General features: G+C 42.1%; 1 protein-coding gene across 1 annotated transcript in view; it reads right to left on the minus strand.

Moving 5' to 3' along the window:
* The window catches only part of dnah12 (dynein, axonemal, heavy chain 12), a 357,153-nt gene that overhangs the window by 173,789 nt on the left and 159,678 nt on the right, over nucleotides 1-23,686 (minus strand). Inside the window, exons 31-36 of the mRNA XM_041191445.1 lie at nucleotides 20,266-20,449; nucleotides 19,111-19,251; nucleotides 10,313-10,396; nucleotides 9,955-10,143; nucleotides 6,174-6,293; nucleotides 498-683 (exon numbers count right to left, since the gene is read on the minus strand). Coding sequence (XP_041047379.1) covers nucleotides 498-683; nucleotides 6,174-6,293; nucleotides 9,955-10,143; nucleotides 10,313-10,396; nucleotides 19,111-19,251; nucleotides 20,266-20,449 — 904 coding nt within the window. The remainder of the gene's footprint in view (nucleotides 1-497; nucleotides 684-6,173; nucleotides 6,294-9,954; nucleotides 10,144-10,312; nucleotides 10,397-19,110; nucleotides 19,252-20,265; nucleotides 20,450-23,686) is intronic.

Raw genomic sequence — 23,686 nt, forward strand, 5'->3', positions numbered from 1 at the left:
AGCAATGAAGTTCATCCAGTTAATAACAAAATCATAGTATCTGGGATGGTCTGAATTTTGATTCCCAGTGTGTACTTAGCTGATCTCAATCAGGGTACATCAATTGATATCAATGTACCTGGGTTAAGGGGTAGAAATCAATTATAATTTTTGCTCCTGAGCTATATTCAATAAGTGTGCAAGAAACATCAGATGAGGGCTAAATCAGACTCCACTCTTGACATTCTTGAAGTCAAATAGCCTGCTGGCACTATTGCCAAACTTGACTGAAGTAGCAGTGGATGACTAGCATCCATCAGCAACTTTAGGAGAAGCAATGTGAAGGAGAGAAAACTGACAAGAAAGCTTATAAAAACGGTTACTCTTTCATCAGTGCCTATTGCATATGTAATAACTACGAAGGCAGTTTTATATTATCCTGTCCTTTATTTTCAATAAAGAACTCAATTACTTTGAGTTTTCAAAGCTGTTGGTTCAGGGACTAGAATAAGCCATACCTCATACATGTAGTCATAGACATGTCCTTTTTCCTCAAAAGGACATTCCCATTTTCCCACAGAAACTGGTGGTGGATATGTAGATTTTACAGACACGACTTCACGCATAAATGCATCAAATACTTTTCGACCCTCTTTGTCACAGGATGCACCAATTGACCAAATCAAGGCAAAACAAAAGGCAGCCTGGAAACAAGATGAAGTCAGATTTAATTTTTGAAAAGCAAATGCAAGTATCAGATATGTAAAAGAAAGAATATACAAATAGGAGCCAGATTGGAGTATACTGCACGTCAAACCTGCTCCACCATTCAATATGACTATGACTGATCTTCGGCTTTCCCGGCTGTTCTCCATATCCCTTGATTTCCTAAGAGACCAAAAATCTGTCTATCTCAACCATAAATGTATTCAATAATGGAGCATTCACAACCCTCTGGGATAGAGCATTTCAAAGATGCACAACCATTTTGAGTGAAGGAGTCTCTCCTCAGCTCAGTTCTAAATAATTCATCCTTTATGCTAGGACCAGAGTAATGGGGCGCCCATTTAAAACAGAGATGAGGGGGAATTTCTTCTCTCAGAGGGTGGTCAATCTGTGGAATTCTTTACCGCAGAGGGCTATAGAGGATGGGTCGTTAAGAATATTCAAGGCTGAGTTAGACAGATTTTTGATCAGTAAGGGAATCAGGGGTTATGGGAAAAAGGCAGGAAAGTGGAGTTGAGGATTATCAGATCAGCCATGAATGGCGGAGCAGATTCAACGGGCCGAATGACCTACTTCTGCTCCTACGTCTTATGGTTTTATTATGGTCTATACTGAGACTGTGCCTCTAAGCTCTAGATTCCCCAGTCAGGAGAAACAACCCTCAGTTTCTACCATGTCAAGGCCCTTCAGAATCTTGAATGTTTCAATGAGATCACCTCTGATTCTTCTAAACTCCAAAGAATATAGACCCAATTTACATAGCCTCTCATCCCAGGGACCAATCTAGTGAATCTTCGCTGTACTGCCTACAATGCAAATATATATCCTTCCACAAATATGGAGACCAAAACTGCACACAGTATTCCAGGTGTGGACTCACCAAATCCTGTATACTTGTAGCAAGACTTTTTTATCCTAGTACTCTAATCCCCTAGTAATAAAAAACAACATGCCATTTGACTTCCTAATTGCTTGCCAAGCCTGCACATTCCTTGTGCAGGTACACCCAAGTCCCACTGAACATTCCATTCTTACGACCAATGATTAACCTCACACTTCCCCTCATTATATTCATTCGCCATCTTGTTGTCCGCTCACTTAACCTGTCTATATCTCTTTGCAGCGTCTGGTCCTCCGGCCAGTTTACATTCCCACCTAGCTTTGTATCAACAGTAAACATAGATACATTATTCTCTGTCTCTTCATCTAAGTCATTAATATAGATTGTAAATAGCTGAAAATTACACTGATCTTTGTGCCACTCCACTTGTCACAGCCTGCCAACTTGAAAATGTCTCATTCATCTCTACTTTTTGTTTCCTATCAGTTAACCAATCCTCTTTCCATGCTAATATATACCCCAGCTCTCTTGCCCACATGTCTGTCCTTGGCTTGCTGCATTGTTCCAGTGAAGCCCAACGCAAACTGGAGGAACAGCACCTCTTCTTCCAACTAGGCACTTTACAGCCTTCCGGACTGAATATTGAATTCAACAACTTTAGATCTTGAACTCCCTCCTCCATCCCCACCCCCTTTCCATTTCTTCCCCCTTCCTTTTGTTTTTTCCAATAATTTATATAGATTTTTCTTTTCCCACCTATTTCCATTATTTTTAAATCTTGTATGCCGGGCTAGTCTTTCCACCCCACCCCCACTAGAGCTGTACCTTAAACACCCTGCCATCCATTCTTAATTAGCACATTTGTTTAGATAATATCACCACCTTCCACACTTCTTTGTTCCATTGTCTGTGACATCTTTTGATTATCTGCTCCTATCACTGCTTGCTTGTCCCTACAACCACACCACCCCCACCCCACTTCCCTTTCCCCCCCCCACCCCACCACCTTAAACCAGCATATATTTCACCCCTCTTCTAACATTCAATCAGTTCTGTCGAAGGGTCATGAGGACTCAAAACGTCAACTCTTTTCTTCTCCGCCAATGCTGCCAGACCTGCTGAGTTTTTCCACGTAATTCTGTTTTTGTTTTGGATTTCCAGCAGCCGCAGTTTTTTGTTTTTATTTTTGTTCTTACCAGCTCTTTTCTTGTTTATTAACCTTTTGTGTGGCACCCTATCGAATGCCTTTTGCAATTCAAGGCTGAGACGTTTTGCCACGACAGAGAGCCTTTCCATTATGGTGGTGAGCCTGAAATCCTAAGAGCCGCCCCTGAACATGGCACTTCCTATATTCGTGGTGTAAGACTAGAGTTGGACCGGGCTTCACACAAGTGCAGTTTACTGTGGCAGCTGGCCATTTAAGTTCCCAGCTGCCTCCACTGAAGTGGGGTTTTGGTAGGCCAGAAATGTGAAACCCAGGGTGTGCAGATTAAACTGGGTAAGAGCTGGTCTGAACTTGGTTGATTCGTTTTTCTAGCCAGGCTTTGGAGAGATAAGGTACCCCTTTGGATAAGGCCCTGGGATAACTTTGGGAGATGTAAGACAACCTTTGGGATTGTTAAAAGTATACATAATTGTGTGTAAAAAGTGCATAAACTCATCGCAACTGTTAAAGCTGTCAAAGAATTCACAAAGGATATGAGGTGAGTTGGTATAGAGGGGTAAGGACAAAGGATTGTGGGCATGGGTTGGCACTAAGTTGGCATAAGGGATATGAAGGGCCATGGGGATGTGGAGGGATTAGGGGAACGAGGGGCCATGGGGGTGGGTAGAGGAATATGGGTTGGCGTACAGGGTATCTGGGGCCATTGTCGGGGGGGAAGGGGTACTGGGGTCATGAGGTGGCTTGGATGGGGCATTGAGAGTGTTGGGGGGGTGGGGGTGAGGATTGTTTTTTGTTTTAATCTAGTTCAACAAAGTGCTGGAGCACAGAGGCAGGCCTTCTGTGCAGCCCACTTCTGCATGCAACAGCCTCCACATTCATTCCAGGGGCAGCGGGCCCAACTTCTAAGCATTCCCCCCACCCCGACCAAAACAAACAAAAATCGGAACTACAGGTGGCCAATTTTAAAGACCAGGTTCACAGAGCTGGGAATTCTACTCTACGCACCCGACCTGGGAGTGAAAATTTGGGCCCAAGTACTCTACATCCACTGGTTCCCCTTTATCTGTCCTACTACTTACATTCTCAATAAGCTCTAATAAATTTGCCAAACATCATTTCCCTTTCATAAAACCAAGTGCAATAGTATAGGAAAGGATTTTCGGCTTTCCCACCTATTCCCCATATCCCTCGATTCCCTAAAAGACCAAAAACCTGTCTATCTCAACCTTAAACATATTCAACATCTGGGATAGAGCATTCCAAAGATCCATAACCCTTTGAGTGAAGGAATTTCTCCTCATCTCAGTTCTAAATAATTCACCCTTTATCTTGAGACTGTGCCCCGTTCTCTAGGTTTCCCAGCCAGGGGAAACAACCTCTCAGTTTCTGCCCTGTCAAGGCCCTTTGGAATCTTGAATGACAAATTTTACACAAATATATTACTGTAGGAGTAAACTACAATCTATGGATTAAAATTAATTATCCTCATAATATTATTTTAACAAATTCCAACATGGGTACCAATGGACTGTACAAAATATACAATCTGCAGTCAATTTGTGCACAAAATTCGGCAATTAGCAATAGCAGCTGTTTTAATGCTGTTAGCTGAGGGGAAAACGTTTGCTGAGACACTGGAGGCAGTTCTTTCCGGCCTGCGAGGGGGGGCGGGGCCCACTTGCCATGTGTAAAATGATGCGAGGTGACGTCGGGCATGCGTCCCGATGTCTCCCCATGTCATTTAGATTTTCAGTTCGGTGGGCGCGCAGCCATCAACGGCCTATTAAGGCCATTAAAAAAGTAAGTGAAATGATTAATGGACCTGCCCGTCCAACCTTAAGATTGCCGGGCACGCAAAGAGCCCAGGCGGCCTTCCGAAAAAGCACGAACCCTCATGCATGGGCAGGATGAGGTTTCATGACGGATTTAAAATTTTTGGAATATTTTTAAATAAAAGTAATGGACATGTCCCAGCTCATGTGACAGTGTCACATGAGGGGATATGTCAGGAAAAAATTTTCTAACCTTTAAAAAATTTTTATAACGGCACTTTGCCTCAGGGAGATCTGTGCGCTCGTTCGTGCACATGTGCGAAAGAGCACACTCCCAGCTCAGAGAATCCCCTCCCACCCACACAGGGAGCACTCAGCGCTTCCAGGTGGACATCACGCTGGGCAGGCCTTAATTGGCCCACCCACATAAAATGGTGGCGCGGCCCCAACTGGGGGCACCAATTGGGAACTCGCCCGTCCCCGCCCGCTTCCGCACAACCCCCGCAAGACGGGGGGAAAATGCTGCCCTGGGAAAACTTATTCTTCCTTCAAAAAATGCTGTAGGATCTTTTATGTTTACTTGAGCTTAGCTTAACATCGCATCTGTAAAACAACACTTTCAACGGTGCAGCATCCCCTCAGTACTGCACTGATGTGTCAGTTCAGGTTAGGTGCTCAAGTCTCTAGAATGGGACATCAACACACAACTTTCTGATTCAGAGGTGAAAGTGTTATCACTGAGTTTAAGACTAACACTAAAAGGAGGGGGGAGGGGTGGGAGGTGAATGAAGTGGGGAGGAAGCTTGCAATGCACCTACAGTGGGGATAGGCTTAATGCATCAATGTTCTGATGTTCTTCCATTAAGATTCAAATTAACTATGATCTAATTTAATTCCATTTACCCACTTTGGCTCAATACCTTTGGTAGATTTTTGTTAACCACTCTCAGATTTAAAATTATTGATTCAGCTAGCATCTACCGCTTTTTATAGTTGAGGGCTTCACACTTCTGCCACATTTTTGTAAAGAAATGTTTCCTAACTTCTTTCCTGAATGGATTGTTTCGGATGTAAGTTACGTCCTCAAATCCTAAATTCCCTCCATTGACAACCAGAAGATCCTGCTCATATGGCCAATGATACAACAGCAGGCCTGTCAAATCTCCAAATGGCCTGATTTCTTGCTTCAACCATTAGTGCTAGGGCTTCCCAGAGGGTGAGTTTGTGCCAAGGCTGTCTGGGCTATTTAAATTGACTCAAGCAGGAAATCCAGAGTTTATGGTTGACCTAGTGCAGTTTACTATGGATACATTGCTCTGACTAGCAATAAGATAGGGGGCAGTAAAATCTGCCCTTTTGTTTTCCGGATGACATCAAGTGTAAGGCCATAACATTTGGGTTCCAAGAGAAATGACAATGTATCCTGTTTCATCCATCAATTCCAATATTTGTGATCAAATTTAAAAGGCTGCATAATAGTAACTATCTACATTATTGATCTTGATATGAAATCAGAAGGGAAATAACCTCAGGTCACTTATGCACAGCACTCAGTTTCCACCTTTTGAACAACATTGTGGAGACCTGGAGTAGGCCACCCAGGTACTTAGAATTAAAAAGAGGATGAAAAAAAAGGCACCAGGTATCTTCTCATGAAATAGGAAGTAATACTAGAAGTAATATTTCATACCATAATCCAGACACGAACGTTTTTGGAATCAGAGTCTGCTGTCAGTTGGTCACTGAGAAGCATGTCAAAAAGACGAGTCAGCGAAACCACAGTATTGCTGTCAGATGTTGGAACAAGTTCCTGAATATTTGACATGGGAATTATATCAGCAATATTCATTACAATACCTGTTTCATAATGACAAATAATTTAGTTATACTTTACTGTTTATCTATAAACTAAAAATGACATAAATGTCTATTTTCTTACAGTCTGTTGTACTATTTTTATGAGGAATTCTTAATTTTGTAGCTCAAAATAACTCTTATAATGCCATGTGTCTAACTGACCTAAATGACCTAAGATTTTAACATGGAGCAGAACTGTGTTAGGAGAATGTGCTGGTGACATGATTTCCTGCCTAGCAGGGTGTCATAATGAATTCCATTGCTGGGCCTCATTTAAATAGTTAAAAGCAAAAATTAGATCATGAACTCTCTCCTCCATCCCCACCCCCCTTTCCGATCCCCTCCTTTTTTTTCCCAATAATTTATATAGATTTTTCTTTTCCCATCTATTTCCATTATTTTTAAATGTATTTCCATCCATTGTTTTATCTCTACGTTTTAGCCTATTTCGATTCCTTCACCACACCCCACCCCCACTAGGGCTATCTGTACCTTGCTTGTCCTGCTTTCTACCCTTAATTAGCACATTCCTTAGATAATATCACCACCTTCAACGCCTCTTTGTCCTTTTGTCTGTGACATCTTTTGGTTATCTCCACCTATCACTGGCCCTCTATCCAGCTCTACTTGTCCCACCCCACCTTAAATTTCACCTCTCTTCTATTTTTACTTAGTTCTGTTGAAGGGTCATTTGGACTCGAAACGTTAACTGCTTTCCTCTCTGCAGATGCTGCCAGATCTGCTGAGTTTTTCCAGGTATTTTTGTTTTTGTTTTCTCATTTAAATAATGCCTGTTCAATTCCTGCCCAGAGGGCGCACAGCAGCTGTCAGGAAATGAGCATCAAGTAGCCCTTGGCTGCCAGGTAAGTGAGTCGGGAGAAGGATTCAGGAGGGAAAGATGGCAGTTGGGTGCGGGAGGCCCTGATTTTGCTTGGCACAATGGGGCACTTTTGCTCATCTTGGGTCTAGAAAAGAAGCAGCCTTACCAGAACAGTTTCTTCTGCCTTCAGGACTTCGACAGTCCTGTTACTGCTGACAAGGAAATCATGTCAGCTTCCCTGCTCAGGTCACGGTTAAAATTGATCAAAATTGTATTTGCATAAATTTCTGAGGCTTGTGCCAGCTTTAAGCTTCATCAACTGCAAAATATATCACCATCTGTGGCTTGGAGGGGAATTTGCAGGCGGTGATGTTCCCATGTGATGGCTGCCCTTGTTGTTCTAGGCAGTAGAGGTTGTGAGTTTAGAAGGTCCTGTCAAAGAAGGCTTGGTGAATTGCTGCAGTGCCACTTACATATGGTACACACTGCTGCCACTGTGCAATGGTGGAGGAAGTGATTAGTTAAGGTGGTGGATGGGGTGCTGATCAAGCAGGTTGCTTTGTCCTGGATTGTAGATCACAGTAAATCAGCATTTACATTGGCAGACAAAAGCAAGACACTGCGGATGCTGGAAATCTAAAATAAAAACAGAAAATGCTAGGAGTGCTCAGCAGGTCAGACAGCATGTGTGGAGAGAGAATAAGTGACACCTGACTTTGATACATTGTATAAAGAGTGACCAACTGCATTGTTCACATTAAACTAAGGGCATGAAAAAAGAGGGTACACGTTTGGTTTTGTTATCGTATGCAAAAAAATCCATGTTGTTGGTATAATTATCATCATAAATGTTTCATATTTGTGCCAAAATTTATCTTTATTATAACTGTTTGCTTTTTGAGCGTTTTTTGTTGCCCGTATGCCCATAAAATTTCTATACACAGATGTGGCCCTGAGGCTGAAAGGTTTGTCCACCCCCGTCTTTCACAATCAGGACCCCATTAATGCTGTAGCATGCAAATCTAAATAGCAGTGCTCATCTTGCTTTTTAGTGCAAATGAAAATAATTTAAGGAATCTTAGCAATGGCATTACTATCGCTGATGGCCCCTCTATAAACATCCTGAGGGTTACCATAGACCAGAAACTGAACTGGACTAGCCATATAAATACTGTGGCCACAACAGCAGGTTAGAGGCTCGGAATCCTGCAGCAAGTAACTCACCTCCTTACTCTCCAAAGCCTATCCACCATCTACAAGGCATAAGTCAGGAGTTTGATGGAATACTCTCCACTTGCCTAGATGAGTGCAGCTCCAACAACACTCAAGAAGCTTAACACCTTCCAGGACAAAGCAGCCTGCTTGATTGACACCCCATCTACAAACATTCACTCCCTCCACCACCAACACACAGTGGCAGCAGTGTGTACCATCTACAAGATGCACTGCAGGAACTCATTAAGATTCTTCAGACAGTACCTTTCACGACCCTTACCATCTAGAAGGACAAGGGCAGCAGACAGATGGAAACAGCTGGAAGTTCCCCTCCAAGCCACACACCATTCTGACTTGGAAATATATCGCTGTTCCTTCACTGTCACTGGGTCAAAATCCTGGAACTCACTCTGTAACAGCACTATGGGTGTACCAACATCACATGAACTGCAGCAGTCCAAGAAGGAAGCTCAACTGCTCAAGGGCAGTTAAGGATGGGCAATAAATGCTGGCCCAGCTAGTGATGCCCACATCTCATGATTGAATAATAATAATGAAATAGCTTCACTTAAAAAATGGAGGGGAAGAGCAGCAGCAGCCACTACTTTTACTTATGCGCAGTATAAATCTTAGCATAGATCTAACCTCTCCTAAGCAGCAATCTCAAATATTGTAAGGAGGTTGGGTAGGATCGCTCAGAAACATTACAACTACCAAGGTGCTTTTTTCTCACTTTCTCTTTGCTTGGCAGAAATAGGTGTACAGTAACTCTCTGCAAGGCTGCACCCCTTTGTCCGATAGGTTTAGTAAACACGCTCTAGCCAAAAGCTCGCATGCTGTTCATAATTACATTCTGAGCTTGCTGTTCCTTTTTCCTTTTTTATTTATTTAGGGGTATACTCCTATTCATCTTTCCTGGTCCCAGTGGAACATGAATCGATTATGATGGACAGGGGGGCTGGCACACAATATACCCTTGAACCTCCACCACTGCCACTCTGAATTGGAAACGAGTTCATAGAGTCATAGGATGAGTCTTTTGCTGATTTTCTATGAGGAAGCACTAAGGATGCACTCACCTCCTTTCCATTGTCACATAACTGACATGTCGTGACTGATATATATAAGTACTGACATACTTTTGATGTGTTAATGTGCAAAATCAAATAGTTTTCATTGCTGTGACTCTAATCAAGATATAAGCCAACATCAACTCAGGAACTGGGCAAAAACAAAATGCCATTCGGTAACTATGTGCTATTGTTTTCCTTTATGAAGGAAAAAACTTCAACCCAAATTGATTAAAATTAACCACTATTTAGACCTATGCATCCCAATTTTAAAACCTGGCTCAGTTAGAAAACTTTTACACTGTGCCCTGTAAACTTAGCCTGAACCTGAATTCCTAGTTGGCTATTTGGTACATCAGTTAAGGTTTGGAATTCACTTTACTCCTTGTTCCTACTGAACAAATCATGGGTTTTCCTTTTAAGTTTAGTCACTTTAAATATAAATGCTTTATGACAATTTAACACCTGTTATATTTTTCAATTTTAATGAATAGACAACTTTTGTTTACCTTGCACTGCTTGCGAAGAACGTGGAGTGCAGGAGAAACCAGCCAATCAAAGAGATCTTCCAAAAGAGTCAGCATATCTTTATGATGTGATATATTTGTAAGACCTTTAAGCCAGGATGTTACAATAGGCTTCCAGCCCAGTTGGGCTGGCTCCAGATAGATCATACCACAACGACTGACTGTAGCAGGCTAACAATATAAATTTTAAAAAATTTGCTTTTAAGAATGCATAGCAATACCATTGATTTGTACTAATAAATTTGACAAACTTAATTGTTGCATTTATTTTCTTTTGGTTTAAAAACAATTGACAACTTTCAGTTCTACAATCACGCAGGAGGAAATAAAGGGCTCTTACTGAGGCTTGGGAAAGATCCATAGCTTCAAAAATAAGGCTCATCTGTTGTGACATTTGAATGATCTCTCCACTCATCAAACATAGCTGGTAACAAAATGCAGTAATTATTAACATACGATTGAACAATTGATCAGTTAAGATTAAACAGGACCTCAAGAAGGACAGTATTCATGTCTTAACATACAAAATCTTCCCTTAAACATCTTTGAAACTTAGGCCCAGATTTTCAGCATGACAGAGAGGCTCTCCATCTTGGTATAAGCCTGGTAATTCTAAGTCCTGCCCTCTTACAGAGCACTTACTATTTTCGTGGGGGTGGTACAGGAGTTATCTGGGGTTTGCACGCATGTGGTTTATGGAGGCAGCTGGCCATTTAAATCCTCATCTGCCTCCACTGAAGTGGGCTTTTGGTAGGCAGGAGTGTGAGACAGAGGGCAGAATTTTCCATTTGGTGTGCAGGCACGCGTTCGACAAACCGGATCGTTAAATGACGCACAATGATATCAGGCATGTGTCCTGACATCATCGAGAAGTCGCACGATATTTCATTCGGCAGGTATGTGCCAAAGTTGGCTGTGCGCCCGCCGATAATTAATAGGCCTATGAAGGCCATTAACCAGGTAATTAACCAGAACTTTATGCTGCTCATCCAGCCTTAGGGCTGGCGGGCAGGCCAAAAGGCCAAGCGATCTTTATGTTTTTTCGGAACCTCATCCACAAGCAGGGTGAGGTTTCCTGAAGCTTTTACAAACTAAATAAAAACTTTTTTTGGAAAATAAAAATATGTCCCATGTCATGTGACACAGTCACATGAGGGGATACATTTCATTAAATTTTTATTGTATTGTATTTATTTTTTTAATAAGCGCTTCATTCTCCCTGAGGCAGCCTTAATTGGCCCGCCTGTGTGACATCACGGTGCGGAGCCGATCACGGACGGCGGTCGGCTCCGCAATCACCCCTCCCCGCTGAGCCCGCCCGACGCATGGAAAATCCTGGCCAGAGTGTGCAGATTATACCAGAAGAACTGGCCTGAACTTGGTGGATTCATCTGGACAGCCAGGAGAGGTAAGGTACCCCTTTGGATATGGTTCTGGGACACCTTTGGGAGATGTAAGACACCCTTTGGGAGAGGTAAGAGACCCTTTGGGAGAGGTAAGAGACCCTTTGGGAGAGGTAAGAGACCCTTTGGGATTGTTAGGAGTGAAAATGATTGCGTGTAAAAAGTGCATAAACTCATTGGAACTATCAAAGAACTGTTAAGCTGTCAAAGGATACTAGGTGAGTTGGCATGGAAGATAAGGGAAAAGGGTGGTGGGTGGGGGGCATGGGTTGGCAAGAGTTGCACTATGTGCTATAAAGGGCCATAGGGATATGGGGGGCATACAGAATAGGAGGGGCCATGAGTTGGTAGAGAGGGTCTCAGTGGCCATGTGGGATGAGTAGAGGGGCATGGATCGGCATAGGGGTATGGGGGCCATGGGGATGGCTGGAGTAATAAGGTGGTATAGGTCAGCATGAAGGTGGCACATGGAGTTTGTGGGGGTTGAGGGCTGCAGGGCTTTTTGAACCATGGAAAAAAGTCAGAACCATACAAAAGATAGAACCATAGAAAAGTTAGAGCCCAGAAAGAGGCCATTCAGCCCATCCTACCTGCGCCGGCCAAAAATAAAACTAGCCTCTCATTTTAATCCCACTTCCAGCACCTAGTCAATAACCTGGCAGGTTACAGTACTTTAGGTGCAGATCCAGGTACCTTTTAAACGAGTTGAGCATTTCAGCCTCAACCACCAATTCAGGCAGTGAATTCCAGATGCCCACCACCCTCTGGGTGAAAACCTCATGTCCCCTCTAATCCTTCTACCAATCACCTTAAATCTATGCCCCCGGTAACTGAGCCCTCAGCTATGGAAACTAGTCTCTCCTGTCTACCTTATCTAGTCCCCTCATAATTTTGTACACCTCAATTAGGTTACCCCTCAGCCTCATGCTCTAAGGAAAACAACCCCAGCCTATCCAATCATTCCTCATAGCTCTAATTTTCAAGGCCTGGCAACATTCTTGTAAATATCCTCTGTACTCTCTACAGAGCAATTATCTCCTTCTTGTAATGTGGTGACCAGAACTGTACACAAAATTCCAGCTGTGGCCTAGCCAGCGCTTTATTTTATTCCAGCATTACATCCCTGTTTTTGTATTCAATACCTTATCCAATAAAGGAAAGCATTCCATATGCTTTCCTTACCACTTTATCCACCTGTCCTGTCATCTTCAGGGACCTGTGGACATGCACTTCAAGGTCTCTCATTTCCTCAACGTCTCTCAATATCCTCCCATTTATTGAGTATTCCTTGTTTTGCTTGCCCTCCCCAAATTCCATTTGCCACTTTTCCATGTACTCAACCAAACCATTGATATCATTCTGGAGACAACAGCTATCCTCTTCACTGTCAATTACATGGCCAATTTTTGTGCCATCCACAAACTTCCTGATGGTGCCTCCCGCATGTTCAGAGAGGTGGTCACACCGTAGCTTAAGGGCCTGGAGACAGAGAAGGAATGGGTGGCCACCAGGCAGTCCAACAGAAGTAGGCAGTTAGTGCAGGAGTCCCCTTGGGTCCCACTCACAAATCGGTTTTCCATTTTGGAAGCTGACCAGGGCACTGATTCCTCAGGGGAGTGTTGTTTGTGGTACCACGAGCGGCCCATTTGTACAGGAGGGGAGGAAGAAGAAAGGAAGAGCTATAGTGATAGGGGATTCATTGGTCAGGGGAACAGACAGGCATTTCTTTGGCCCTAGACATGACTTCAGGATGGTATGTTGCCTCCCTGGTGCCAGGCTCAAGGATGTCACAGAGCGGCTGCAGGACATTCTACTGGGGGAGGGTGATCAGCCAGAGGCCATGGACCATATTGGTACCAATGACTTAGGTAGGAAGGGGGATTTGGCCCTGCAATCAGAATTTAGGGAGCTAGGTAGAAAATTAGCAAGCAGGACCTCTAATGTAATCATATCCGGTCTACTCCCAGTGCCACGTGCCAGTGAGTACAGAAATATGAGGATAAGGCAGATGAAAGTGTGGCTGGAAAGATGGTGCAGGATAGAGGGCTTTAGGTTCCTGGGACTCTGGGACTGGCTCTGGGGGAGATGGCACCTGTACAAGCTGGACGGCTTGCACCTGAACAGAGCTGGGACTGAGTTCCTTGCTGGTGCTATTGGGAGGGCTTCAAACTAACTTGGGAACCAAGAAAAAATATGAGAGAGGAATACCAGGGTGCACAAAATACTGGAGGGACTGATAGCACTAGTATAGAGAATAGTAAGTTAATAGATAAAGTCGGGGTAAGGGAGAAAATAATAAAATCTAAATCAGGGTTACAATGCATGTATGTGAATGCATGGGGTATAGTAAATAAGATTGGGGAGTTACGGGCACTTATTGCCATGTAGAAATGTGATGTTATGGCGATAACAGAGACCTGGCTCAAGGAAGGGCAGAACTGGGTGTTAAATATTCCTGGTACAAGATGTTCAGAAGAGTTAGGAAAGGAAGGAAAGGAAGAGGGTGGCGGTATTGGTTAAGGAGAGCATTGCAATGTTGGAGAAAGAGGATGTCCCAGAGGGTTCAAGGAGAGAATCAATTTGGCTACAGCTAAGGAACAAAAAGGGTGCAATTACATTGCTCGGTGTAGTCTATAGACCGCCAAATATTGAGAAGGACTTAGAAGAACAAATAATCTGCAGGGAAATTACAGAAAGATGCAGGCATTATAGAGTAGTTGTAATGGGGGACTTTAATTAGCTGAATTTAGACTGGGACAGAGGTAGTGTAAAGGTCAGAGAGGGGCAAAATTTCCTAGATGATGTTCAGGAGAATTTTCTACAGCAGTATGTGTCCAATCCAACAAGAAAAGATGCGCTGTTGGACCTGGTTCTTGGAAATGAGGTGGGCCAAGTAAATCAACTGTCAGTGGAGGAACATTTAGGAGGCAGTGATCATTATATTGTACATTCTAGGATGATGATAGAAAAGGATTACATGCAATCCAGAGTAAAAATAATTAACTGGACAAGAGCCGACTTTGATGGGGCAAGAACGGAACTGGGCCAAATAGACTTTAACGAAAGAGTGGCAGGAAAAACTGTAGCTGAACAATGGGCTACCTTCAAAAAGGAATTGGTTCGGGCACAGTCAAGGTATATTCCATCGAAAGGGAAAGGTAGGACAAACAAATCCAGAGCTCCCTGGATGAAAAAAAGAGATTGAAATTAAGATAAGGAAGAAAAAGTACGCTTACGACAGGTGTCAGGTAGAAAATTCAATTGAGGACCATGAGGAATATAGAAGGCTCAGAGGGGAGGTGAAAAAGCATATTAGAGAAACAAAGAGGGATAGTGAGAAAAGACTGGCAGCCAACATGAAGAGGAATCCCAAAGTCTTCTATGGGCATATAAATAGTAAAAGGGTGATTAAAGGAGGAGTAGGGCCGCTTAGGGACCTAAAAGGGAATTTACACAGGGATGAAGGGGCCATGGCTGAGGTATTAAATGAATACTTTGCATCCATCTTTACCAAGGAGGTAGATACTACTCAGGCCATGGTGACAGACGAGGAAATTCGGTCACTAGAAGGGTTCAAAATTGATAAGGAGGAAATGTTAAATAGACTGTTGGTAGTTAAAGTTGATGAGGCACCGGGACAAAATGAGATGTATCCAAGTACAGTGAAGGAAGTGAGAGTAGAAATTGCAGGGGCACTGGCCATAATCTTTCAGTCTTCCCTAGACTCAGGAGTGGTGCCAGAGGACTGGAGAATTGCAAACATTATGCCCTTGTTCAAAAAAGGTCATAAGGATAAGCCCAGCAATTACAGACCAGTCAGTTTAACTTCATTGGTGGGCAAGATTCTAGAAACAATTATTCAGGATGGAATTAGTAGTCACATGGAAAAATATGCATTGATAAGGAAAAGCCAGCATGGACTTCTAAAGGTGAAATCCTGTTTAATTCAATTTGCTGGAGTTTTTTGAAGAGGTAACAGAAAAGGTCAATGAGAATAATGCTGTTGATGTGGTGTACATGAACTTTGAAAAGGCATTTGACACAGTGCCACATAAGCAACTTGTGAGAGAAGTTATTGCTCATGGAATAAAAGGGGCAGTAGCAACATGGATACAAAATTGGCTGAAAAATAGGAAGCAGAGAGTAATGGTAAGTGGATATTTCGGGCTAGAGGAAGGTTTGTAGAGGAGTTCCCCAGGGGTTGGTATTGGGACCCTTGCTTTTCCTGATATATATTAATGATCTAGATCTTGGAATGCAGGGGACAATTTCAAAGTTTGCGGATGATATGAAGCTTGGGAGTGTTGTGAACTGAGAGGAGGACAGTGTGGAACTTCAAGAGGACATAGACAAGATGGTGGAGTGAGCAGATAGGTGGCAGATGAAGTTCAATGTGGAGAAGTGTGAGGTGATGCATTTTGGAAGAACATGGACAGACAATATGAAATAAGGGGTGAAATTTTGAAGGGGGAGCAGAAAGATTTGGGTGTATATATGCATAGATCATTGAAGATGGCAGGACAGGTGGAGAGCAGTTAAAGCATATAGTATCCTGGGCTTTATTAATAGGGGCATACAGTACAAAAGCAAAAAGGTTATACTATATTTATATAAGACACTCCATTAGACCTCAGCAGGAATATTGTGTACAGTTCTGGGCACCATATTATAGAAAGGAATTGAATACATTGGAGAGAGTGCAGAAGAGATTTACAAGAATGATTCCAGGGATGAGAAACTTCAGCTATGAGGATAGATTGGAGAGGTTGGAACTATTCAGAGGAGAGAAGGCAGTTGAGAGGAGATTTGATAGAGATGTTCAAAATCATGAGGGGGCTGGACAGAGTAGATAGGGAGAAGCTGTCCCCACTCGTAAAAAGATCAAATATGAGAGGGCACAGAATTAAAGTGACTTGCAAAAGAAGCAAGTGTGACATGAGAAAAAACGTTTTTCACACAACAAGTAGCTCGGATCTGGAATGCACTGCCTGGAAGTGTGGTGGAGGCAGGTTCAATCGAGGCATTCAAGAGGAAATTACATGACTATTTGAATAGAAACAATGTGCAAGGGTATGGGGAAAAGGCAGGGCAATGGCATCATAGTGCTCATTTGAATAGCCAGTGCAGACACGATGGGCCAAATGGCCTCCTTCTATGCTGTTAAGATTCTGTGATGCTGTGAAGTCCAAATCATTAAGATATACAACAAACAGCCAGGGCCCCAACACTGAGCCCTGTGGAATGCCACTGGAAACTGCTTTACATTTGCAAAAATATAGATCACCCATTACCTTTTGTTTCTTGACACTGAGTCAATTTTGGATCAACTCACCACCTTCCCCTGTATCCCCTGTATCCCATGGGATCTCACTCATCTGAACAATCTGCCATGTGGGAACTTGTCAAAAGCCGTACTAAAATCCATGTAGGCAACATCCACTACACTACCCTCATCAATCCTCTTGTTACTTAATGAAAAAATTTGATTATGCTTGTAAGACACGATCTTCCCCTAACAAAACCAAGCTTATTATCCCTGATCAATCCATGCCTTTCTAAGCGACAGTTTATCCTGACTTTCAGAATTGATTCCAATAATCTGCCCACCACCAAAGTCAGATTCTGGCCTATAATTTTCTGGCCTATCCCTTGCAGCCTTTTTAAATAATGGTACAACGTTCGCAGACCTCCAATCCTCTGGTACCCTACCTTTATCCAGTGAGGAATGTAAAATGATCCTCAGAACATCCACTATTTCCTCCATGGCTTCCTTTAACAGCCTGGGATACAATCCATCTGGCCCTGGTGATTTATCCACCTTCAAGGATGTCAGTCCCTCCAGTGTTTCCTCTCTCATTATGCTTATTCTATCTAATATTTCACACTCCTCTTTAACTAGAATATCTGCTCCAACCTTCTCCTGAGTGACGAGAGAGACAAAGTACTCTCTGAGAACCCTGTCCACATCTTCAGACCAACGCAGAAGTTACCATGTACATCTCTGATAGGCCCTACCCTTTCCCTAGTTATTCTCTTGCTCTTAATGTACTGATAAAACATCTTTGGGTTTTCTTTGATTTTACTTGTCAATATTTTTTGTTGGTATCCTCTTTGCTTTCCTAATTTCCTTTTTTACTTCACCCCTGTACTTTCAATACTCCTCTAGGTTTTCTACAGTATTAAGCTTTTTCTGACTGTCATAAGCTCTCTTATTCTGTTTTATCTTACCCTGTATGTTTTTGTGTTAATCTTTTTTGATTTAATTGAACCAAGTGCTGGAGCACAAAGACAGACCTTTCGTCCAGCCCACCTCCGCATCTGGCAGCCTCCTTACTTGTTCTGGGGGCGGATGCCCAATTTCTAATCCAGCTCGTTCCCAGAATGAAATTCAGAACTGTGGGCAGCAAATTTTAAAGTTCAGGTTCACAGAGCCAGGAATCCTTCCATCTCTGCACACCTGACCCTGGATTAAAATCTGGGTCTTAAGCTCCGATTTTGACAAGTGTAAAGTTGGGATGGAGGGAACTTTCAGATGAGCCCAAGCTTGCAAGGTCATACCAGCATGTGCGTAGGTCATTACAATCTCTGCAGCAAGTCTCTGATCAGAATCCAAATTACTACAAACAGGAAATGGATTTCAGGTGGCAGACCCAATAGATTGGTCTCCAGCTGTTATATTAGTGGGAGATGGAGGTGGAGGGAGATATTGTAAGACAATACCTGCGCTGCCTGGATCTCGCTCGGCCTGAGTCAGGAGGTCAGGTGAGACAGGCACAAAAGACATTTGGCTTAGGTAAGTGGGTACGGAATGGCAATCCAACACTGATTGCCCCTCCAAGCAAGTTATGGCCCTACTTTTGTGACCGTCTTCTCTCCATGGAACTGTTTTGCAACAGCTTTTCCTGCCATACTTGGCACTGTGCATAACCCAGCATTAAAATTGCTGCAGGATCTGAATGACAACTTTAGACCCTGACTTTTGAATATTTACGAGACCCTCACCTCCTTCAGAAAGCATTTCTAATGCCTTCTGAAATCCAGGAGTTAAAATAGCTGCTTGCAAGAGTGCAGTACAAATAGGGAGGAATGTACTCTATTTATTTTGACCCTTGCACACACCATTCTTACAGGGCACAAGAGGTTAAAATTGCTGAATATTTTCATTCATTTCAAATAAATCTTCCACTTCTCTGTACTTCACGATAGTCCTCTTAACCTCAATGACAAAGAAGTAAAGTTATGTAATAGAAATCTTATATAATTAAATCCCTTCATACCTTGCCCCTTCCTATCTCTGTAACATCCTCCAGTTCTGCAACTGTCTGAGAACTCTGCTTTCCTCCAACTCTGAGCATTCACCATTCCCTTCACTCCACTATTAATTCCTGTGCCTTCAGCCATGTAGGCCCTAAGCTCTGGAAATACCTCTCTAAACCTTTCTGTTCCTCTACCTCTCTCACCTAAAGACTCTTCTTAAAACCTACATTTTCTAGTCACCTATTATCAACTTCTTTGGCTCAGTGTCAATTTTTTTCTAATTAAGCAGCTGTGAAATGCCTAGGGACTTTTTTCTATATTAAATGTTCTATATAAGTGCAAGTTGTTCTTATTGTTGAACAATAAACACACTGTGGATATCTGATTCAATTTGGATTTATCAGCTTGTGTCAAATCATAAAAATATCTAGTCCAGTAAAGAATTAGAGCATACATTTTTGTTGAGAAATTGATCTACCTTCTTGTTATCATCCAGAACTGTGTTCATGCTTTCAATCCACAGGGTATCAATTGGTCCGTCAAATATCACCCACTTACGGTCAGGGGTGTCTGCAGATGCAAATTCTCGGAAGGTATTTGCAACAATTCCATCAGTCCACTGTAAATGTTAGAAAAATAAAGTTCAATGAAAATCAAACATAAAGCATAAATATATGCTGATTTGGTAATTTATAGGCAAAATTACTCCAATTATAAATATACAAATAAATATAAAGTTATTTCATTAAACTGAATTAATTTTGCTAATATTAACTATATTTTTGGCTTGTATTTTTATTCACCTCATCATTCTCCACATGTCTCTATTTTTCAATGGTGCTGACTTATTTAAGTAGAGGCCAAACACTTTTCCTCAGAGAGGAAAGTATGATTATGATTATCTTGAACATTTCTGGGATGTTGTGTCATAGCAAGAAGCCTGGGAATATGCTGTCTGCCCATCTTCTTGGCTACAGTTATATAATTTTTGGGAAATTTAGCTTGGAATTTACAAGAAATTTTGATCTTGATTACAGAGTTCGACTTCAAAAAAATTTAATAATTTGTCTCCCCTTTTATTTCTTGGTTACATTATTTGTTTGTATTTTTGCCCACTTTTACCTGATAAGATTACAAGCAAATATGTTTTTGAAATGATACTTTCAAAAACACTAATTCCCTAGAGTCAGATAAACACATCAGGCACTAGGGAGGCTCCCTGAAGATGGTAACCCAAGCAGGCAACTGAAAATAATAATAAAAACTTGCTGACTCTGCATTCAGTTGTTTGTGAATTAAAGCACTCTAAATCTCAATAAAGCATGTTACTGGGCTGTTAAATCTCAACTCCTGACCTAGTGATGCTGAAAAAAAAAATTTCTAATCAGTACTGAACATCCATTGATGAAAACAACAAAACATTGTAGAGACAGAACCATCCCAAAGTACACAGAACGATGAGGATTTTTCCCCCTTTTTTCATTCTTAGCCATTATATTTAATTTTTTTCCGTTTTATTCTGTTCAAGACTAATTTTAAGTGTGGTGATTTCTGTTCAAACAAGGCTGCAGGTTGTATCTGGGTGTCCTCCATAAATTGTCAGTTTGCAAAAGAAATGATATAGGTTACCCACCTCATGTGAAACTACATCAAACTGTCCAAACAGTTGGCCCATGGTGATTGATTTTGGATTTACAGTTCGATAAACAACTCTTTCCTCCTCATTCAAACCACGTTCATTCATAAGTGTCAATGTGTCTGCCAACACATGCAAAATCTTGGTCTTTCCAGCAAAAGGCTCCCCAACAAGCATGAATCTATTTAATGGAAATAGCATAAATTATATGAGTTTGTTTTACACAGTGATATTATTATGACACAGCCGATGGTACAGACGGAGTTGTTCAAATCCCAGAGGGAAGCTAGAAATAACATAGCCCATTTTTGTAATTTGTATGTTTTGAGATGCAGGCTTTGAATTCAGTTCACCGAATCTCAAGAGATTTTTATAAAACTAAATTAAACGTTTACTAATATAAGTAAGATTGTAAACACGTACATATGTCTACAAAATTACTACTATGATAACTATAAAAAAAATCCTAATTAATCTGACTCTAAGTTACACCACTGTCAAGGCAACAGTAACTCTCAGGCTTAAACAGACACCTGGCAAGGCACATTCTGGACAGTCGTATTCAAAATGAGTTTCTTTCAGCTCTGGGTCCTTGCAGACAGCAGCTTGAGACTTACAGGCTGGAGGCTTCTCACACTTGTTGGATCTTAAAGTGCCTCTACCTTAATCTCCTTTATACATATCTTTCTCTTTGAATGTAAATTTTGCATTGCATCACTAGGCTTTTAACTTTACCTCTTCTAACAATAACATCCTTTCATCCCGCCAATCTTATTAGTAAGCTGGGGAAAAAAATCATTGCTTGGTGACTTCTAGCTTGGTGTAAGATTTCAGCCACAGTCTTGAATGGTTTCTTTTAACAAATGCAAATTTACACTTTACCTTCTACCCTCCTTACATTTACCTAATTAACGTCTAAAAACTACAACATATCAAAGCACCCAGATTAGCTGGTTTCAATCCAATCAAGACACACACATAGACACAGACCCCACTGGAACTCTTAAAAAAAAAATTCCAATAACACTATAGAGATTAATATCTCTTCAAGACAATATATTCTTGGTGTTCCAGTCTCCCTTTTCTTGAGATCTTGTTTACAATAATCAGGTTTTAAATTCTAATCAACAAATTAGTGATCCCAGTATAGGGTTACCCATTTATTTTAGCAAGAAACCATTGTGGCTACCAGATATGGTGATTACCTGAAGATCTAGGTAAATAATGTTTAAGTTATGTCTATGATTTTTGCTTTACAGCAACAATTTTGAAATCCAGACAAATTGTCACCATAGCCACACTGCACAGCCTGGTGAGCACACTGGAACAGAAATAAACTGGCCCTTGGATTTTTTTGCCAGATTAGGTTGCTAATGAGAATGGTTTGAAGAGAGAAGATTACAATTGACTGGGTAACCAATAAGACAGCTGTTCTTAAAGGGTTGATGTTTACCTGTTTTAAAAGGCAAGATATAATCACTGACACACTTCCCTTTCTCTTGCAGGACAAGTTGGCACATAATTGCAGGCAGCAACACCTAACCAGCAGGAGTCAGGCATGGCTGCATGTCCTGTACCATCAAAGAGATGGTGCTGGTCAACAATGGAATGACCATGACTGAGGCTGTCACCAGCAATGAGGCTAAAATCTTAGATGATGGTGTGTTCCTACTTAATACATACTTCTCCCACATTCCACAATCTCTTCTGATTCATAAGCTACAGGTGGCATAAGCCTGCATTTCTCTCACCTTTGTGCTTTTCTCTTTCCAGATACCCAAAAATTGCCAATTGGCCAGGCAATGGCATGGGAACATGAAGTCCAAGAGCAGCAGGAAACTGATGATGATGAAATATTGTCACTTGATCTTACATTTGCAGGCACCAGCACAATTACTGACATTGGGCATTCTTTAGAGCTAGAGATGGAGGTAGAATTTGTAAGTAGTGTGTCATTGGACACAAGTGACCTGCGGTGACAATGGGGAATAGGGTCATGTGAGTGCCAGCACCCCAGAGGACAAGGTCTCACACAAGTTCTGCTGCAGAGGACTTAGGCGAGGACTTTGATGAGATGGAAAAAAAGATGATGGGTATGCACAATGTAATACTTGGTGCATTGGTAGGCCTGCCAAAAACCTCTTTCACTATCAAGGTGCATAGAGTCAAAAGGAGTCTGGCACTGACTTAGCACTGGGCTCTGCAAAAACCTTGGAGCCAATCCTTCTCAGCATGGAACTGGTAGTCAACTTCATTAGCACACTTACAGGACACTTGCAGTGTCTGAGAGCCGGTATCTCATCTTCAATTGCAAAAAATCAGAAGGCATGCAATATTCCGAGTGCAGCAATGGAAGTTCAAATTGAGATCGTGAAATCTCAGCTTGTCACCATACAGACTACTGTCAAAAACACCATGGCTCAGATAGATAGATTTTTGATTATTTATAGAATCAAGGGATATGGGGAATTGAGGCAGAAGATCAGCCATGATTATAGTGAATGGCAGGGCAGGCTTAAGGAGGCATACGGTCTACTCATGCTCCTAATTCTTAAGTTATGGTGCCAGTACTCATAGTGGGTAGCAGGATCTCCCAGCATTCTAGCAATTTGTCCTCCAGCAGATTTCTAGGATTGTTGTGATGCTTTCCTGGGGGAGTGGCTGAGGTTCCATTGAGCAGAAACCTGCTGTTCTCGCTTGGGATGACAGCATTCATCTTCCTAGCACTACCATTCTGTCAGTACATTTGCTGTTACCAGTTAACCAGCCAGCCCAGACTGCTGCTACCTATGTAGAGGTGTTGCAGTCTGAAGCAGTTCCTTTTGGCCCAGAGCTGCTTGAGGATTACCAAAGGCCATCTGCAGTCTCCCTCATTGAAAGTCAGCAGCCTTCCAGCTATACTGCAGCAACTTGAGTAGCACTCTGAGAAGAACTCAGACAGGCAAAGGCATCCATAAGACAGGCACTAAGGAAATGCATTAAGGATGATTAGTACACTTCTGTACGGAATATTAGATAGGTTGTTAGATAAATTTGGTTTGTTTTGTGGTGGCTTTTATTTCAGCATTGTAGCCAACAGAATGCTGTGATGGTCAGTGGCAGAGGGAAGGTAAATTGTGTCTCTGTTGTAGAATGGGGATTTGGGGCTGGTTTCACATCATATCAGGTGACTTCGGACAGCCCGGTCAAAAAGGGAATGTGTTTGTTGCCTTCTCTCTTCTTCCTGCTCCTACTTTTCCTCTGCTCTGTATCCCTGGTTGCAAAGGCTGCATGATGGCAAGGTTATACAGGATGCAGCAGACTGCAACGAATCACTCTGGCAGATAGAGAGTGTTGCAGGCAGCAGAACCATTGCTTGAGCACCCCAAGGTCTGCTCAATGATTCTGCATATGGCAGTGTGGCTCTTGCTATACACAT

Source organism: Carcharodon carcharias, chromosome 7 (genome assembly GCF_017639515.1).
Source record: "Carcharodon carcharias isolate sCarCar2 chromosome 7, sCarCar2.pri, whole genome shotgun sequence".
Lineage (NCBI taxonomy): Eukaryota > Metazoa > Chordata > Chondrichthyes > Lamniformes > Lamnidae > Carcharodon > Carcharodon carcharias.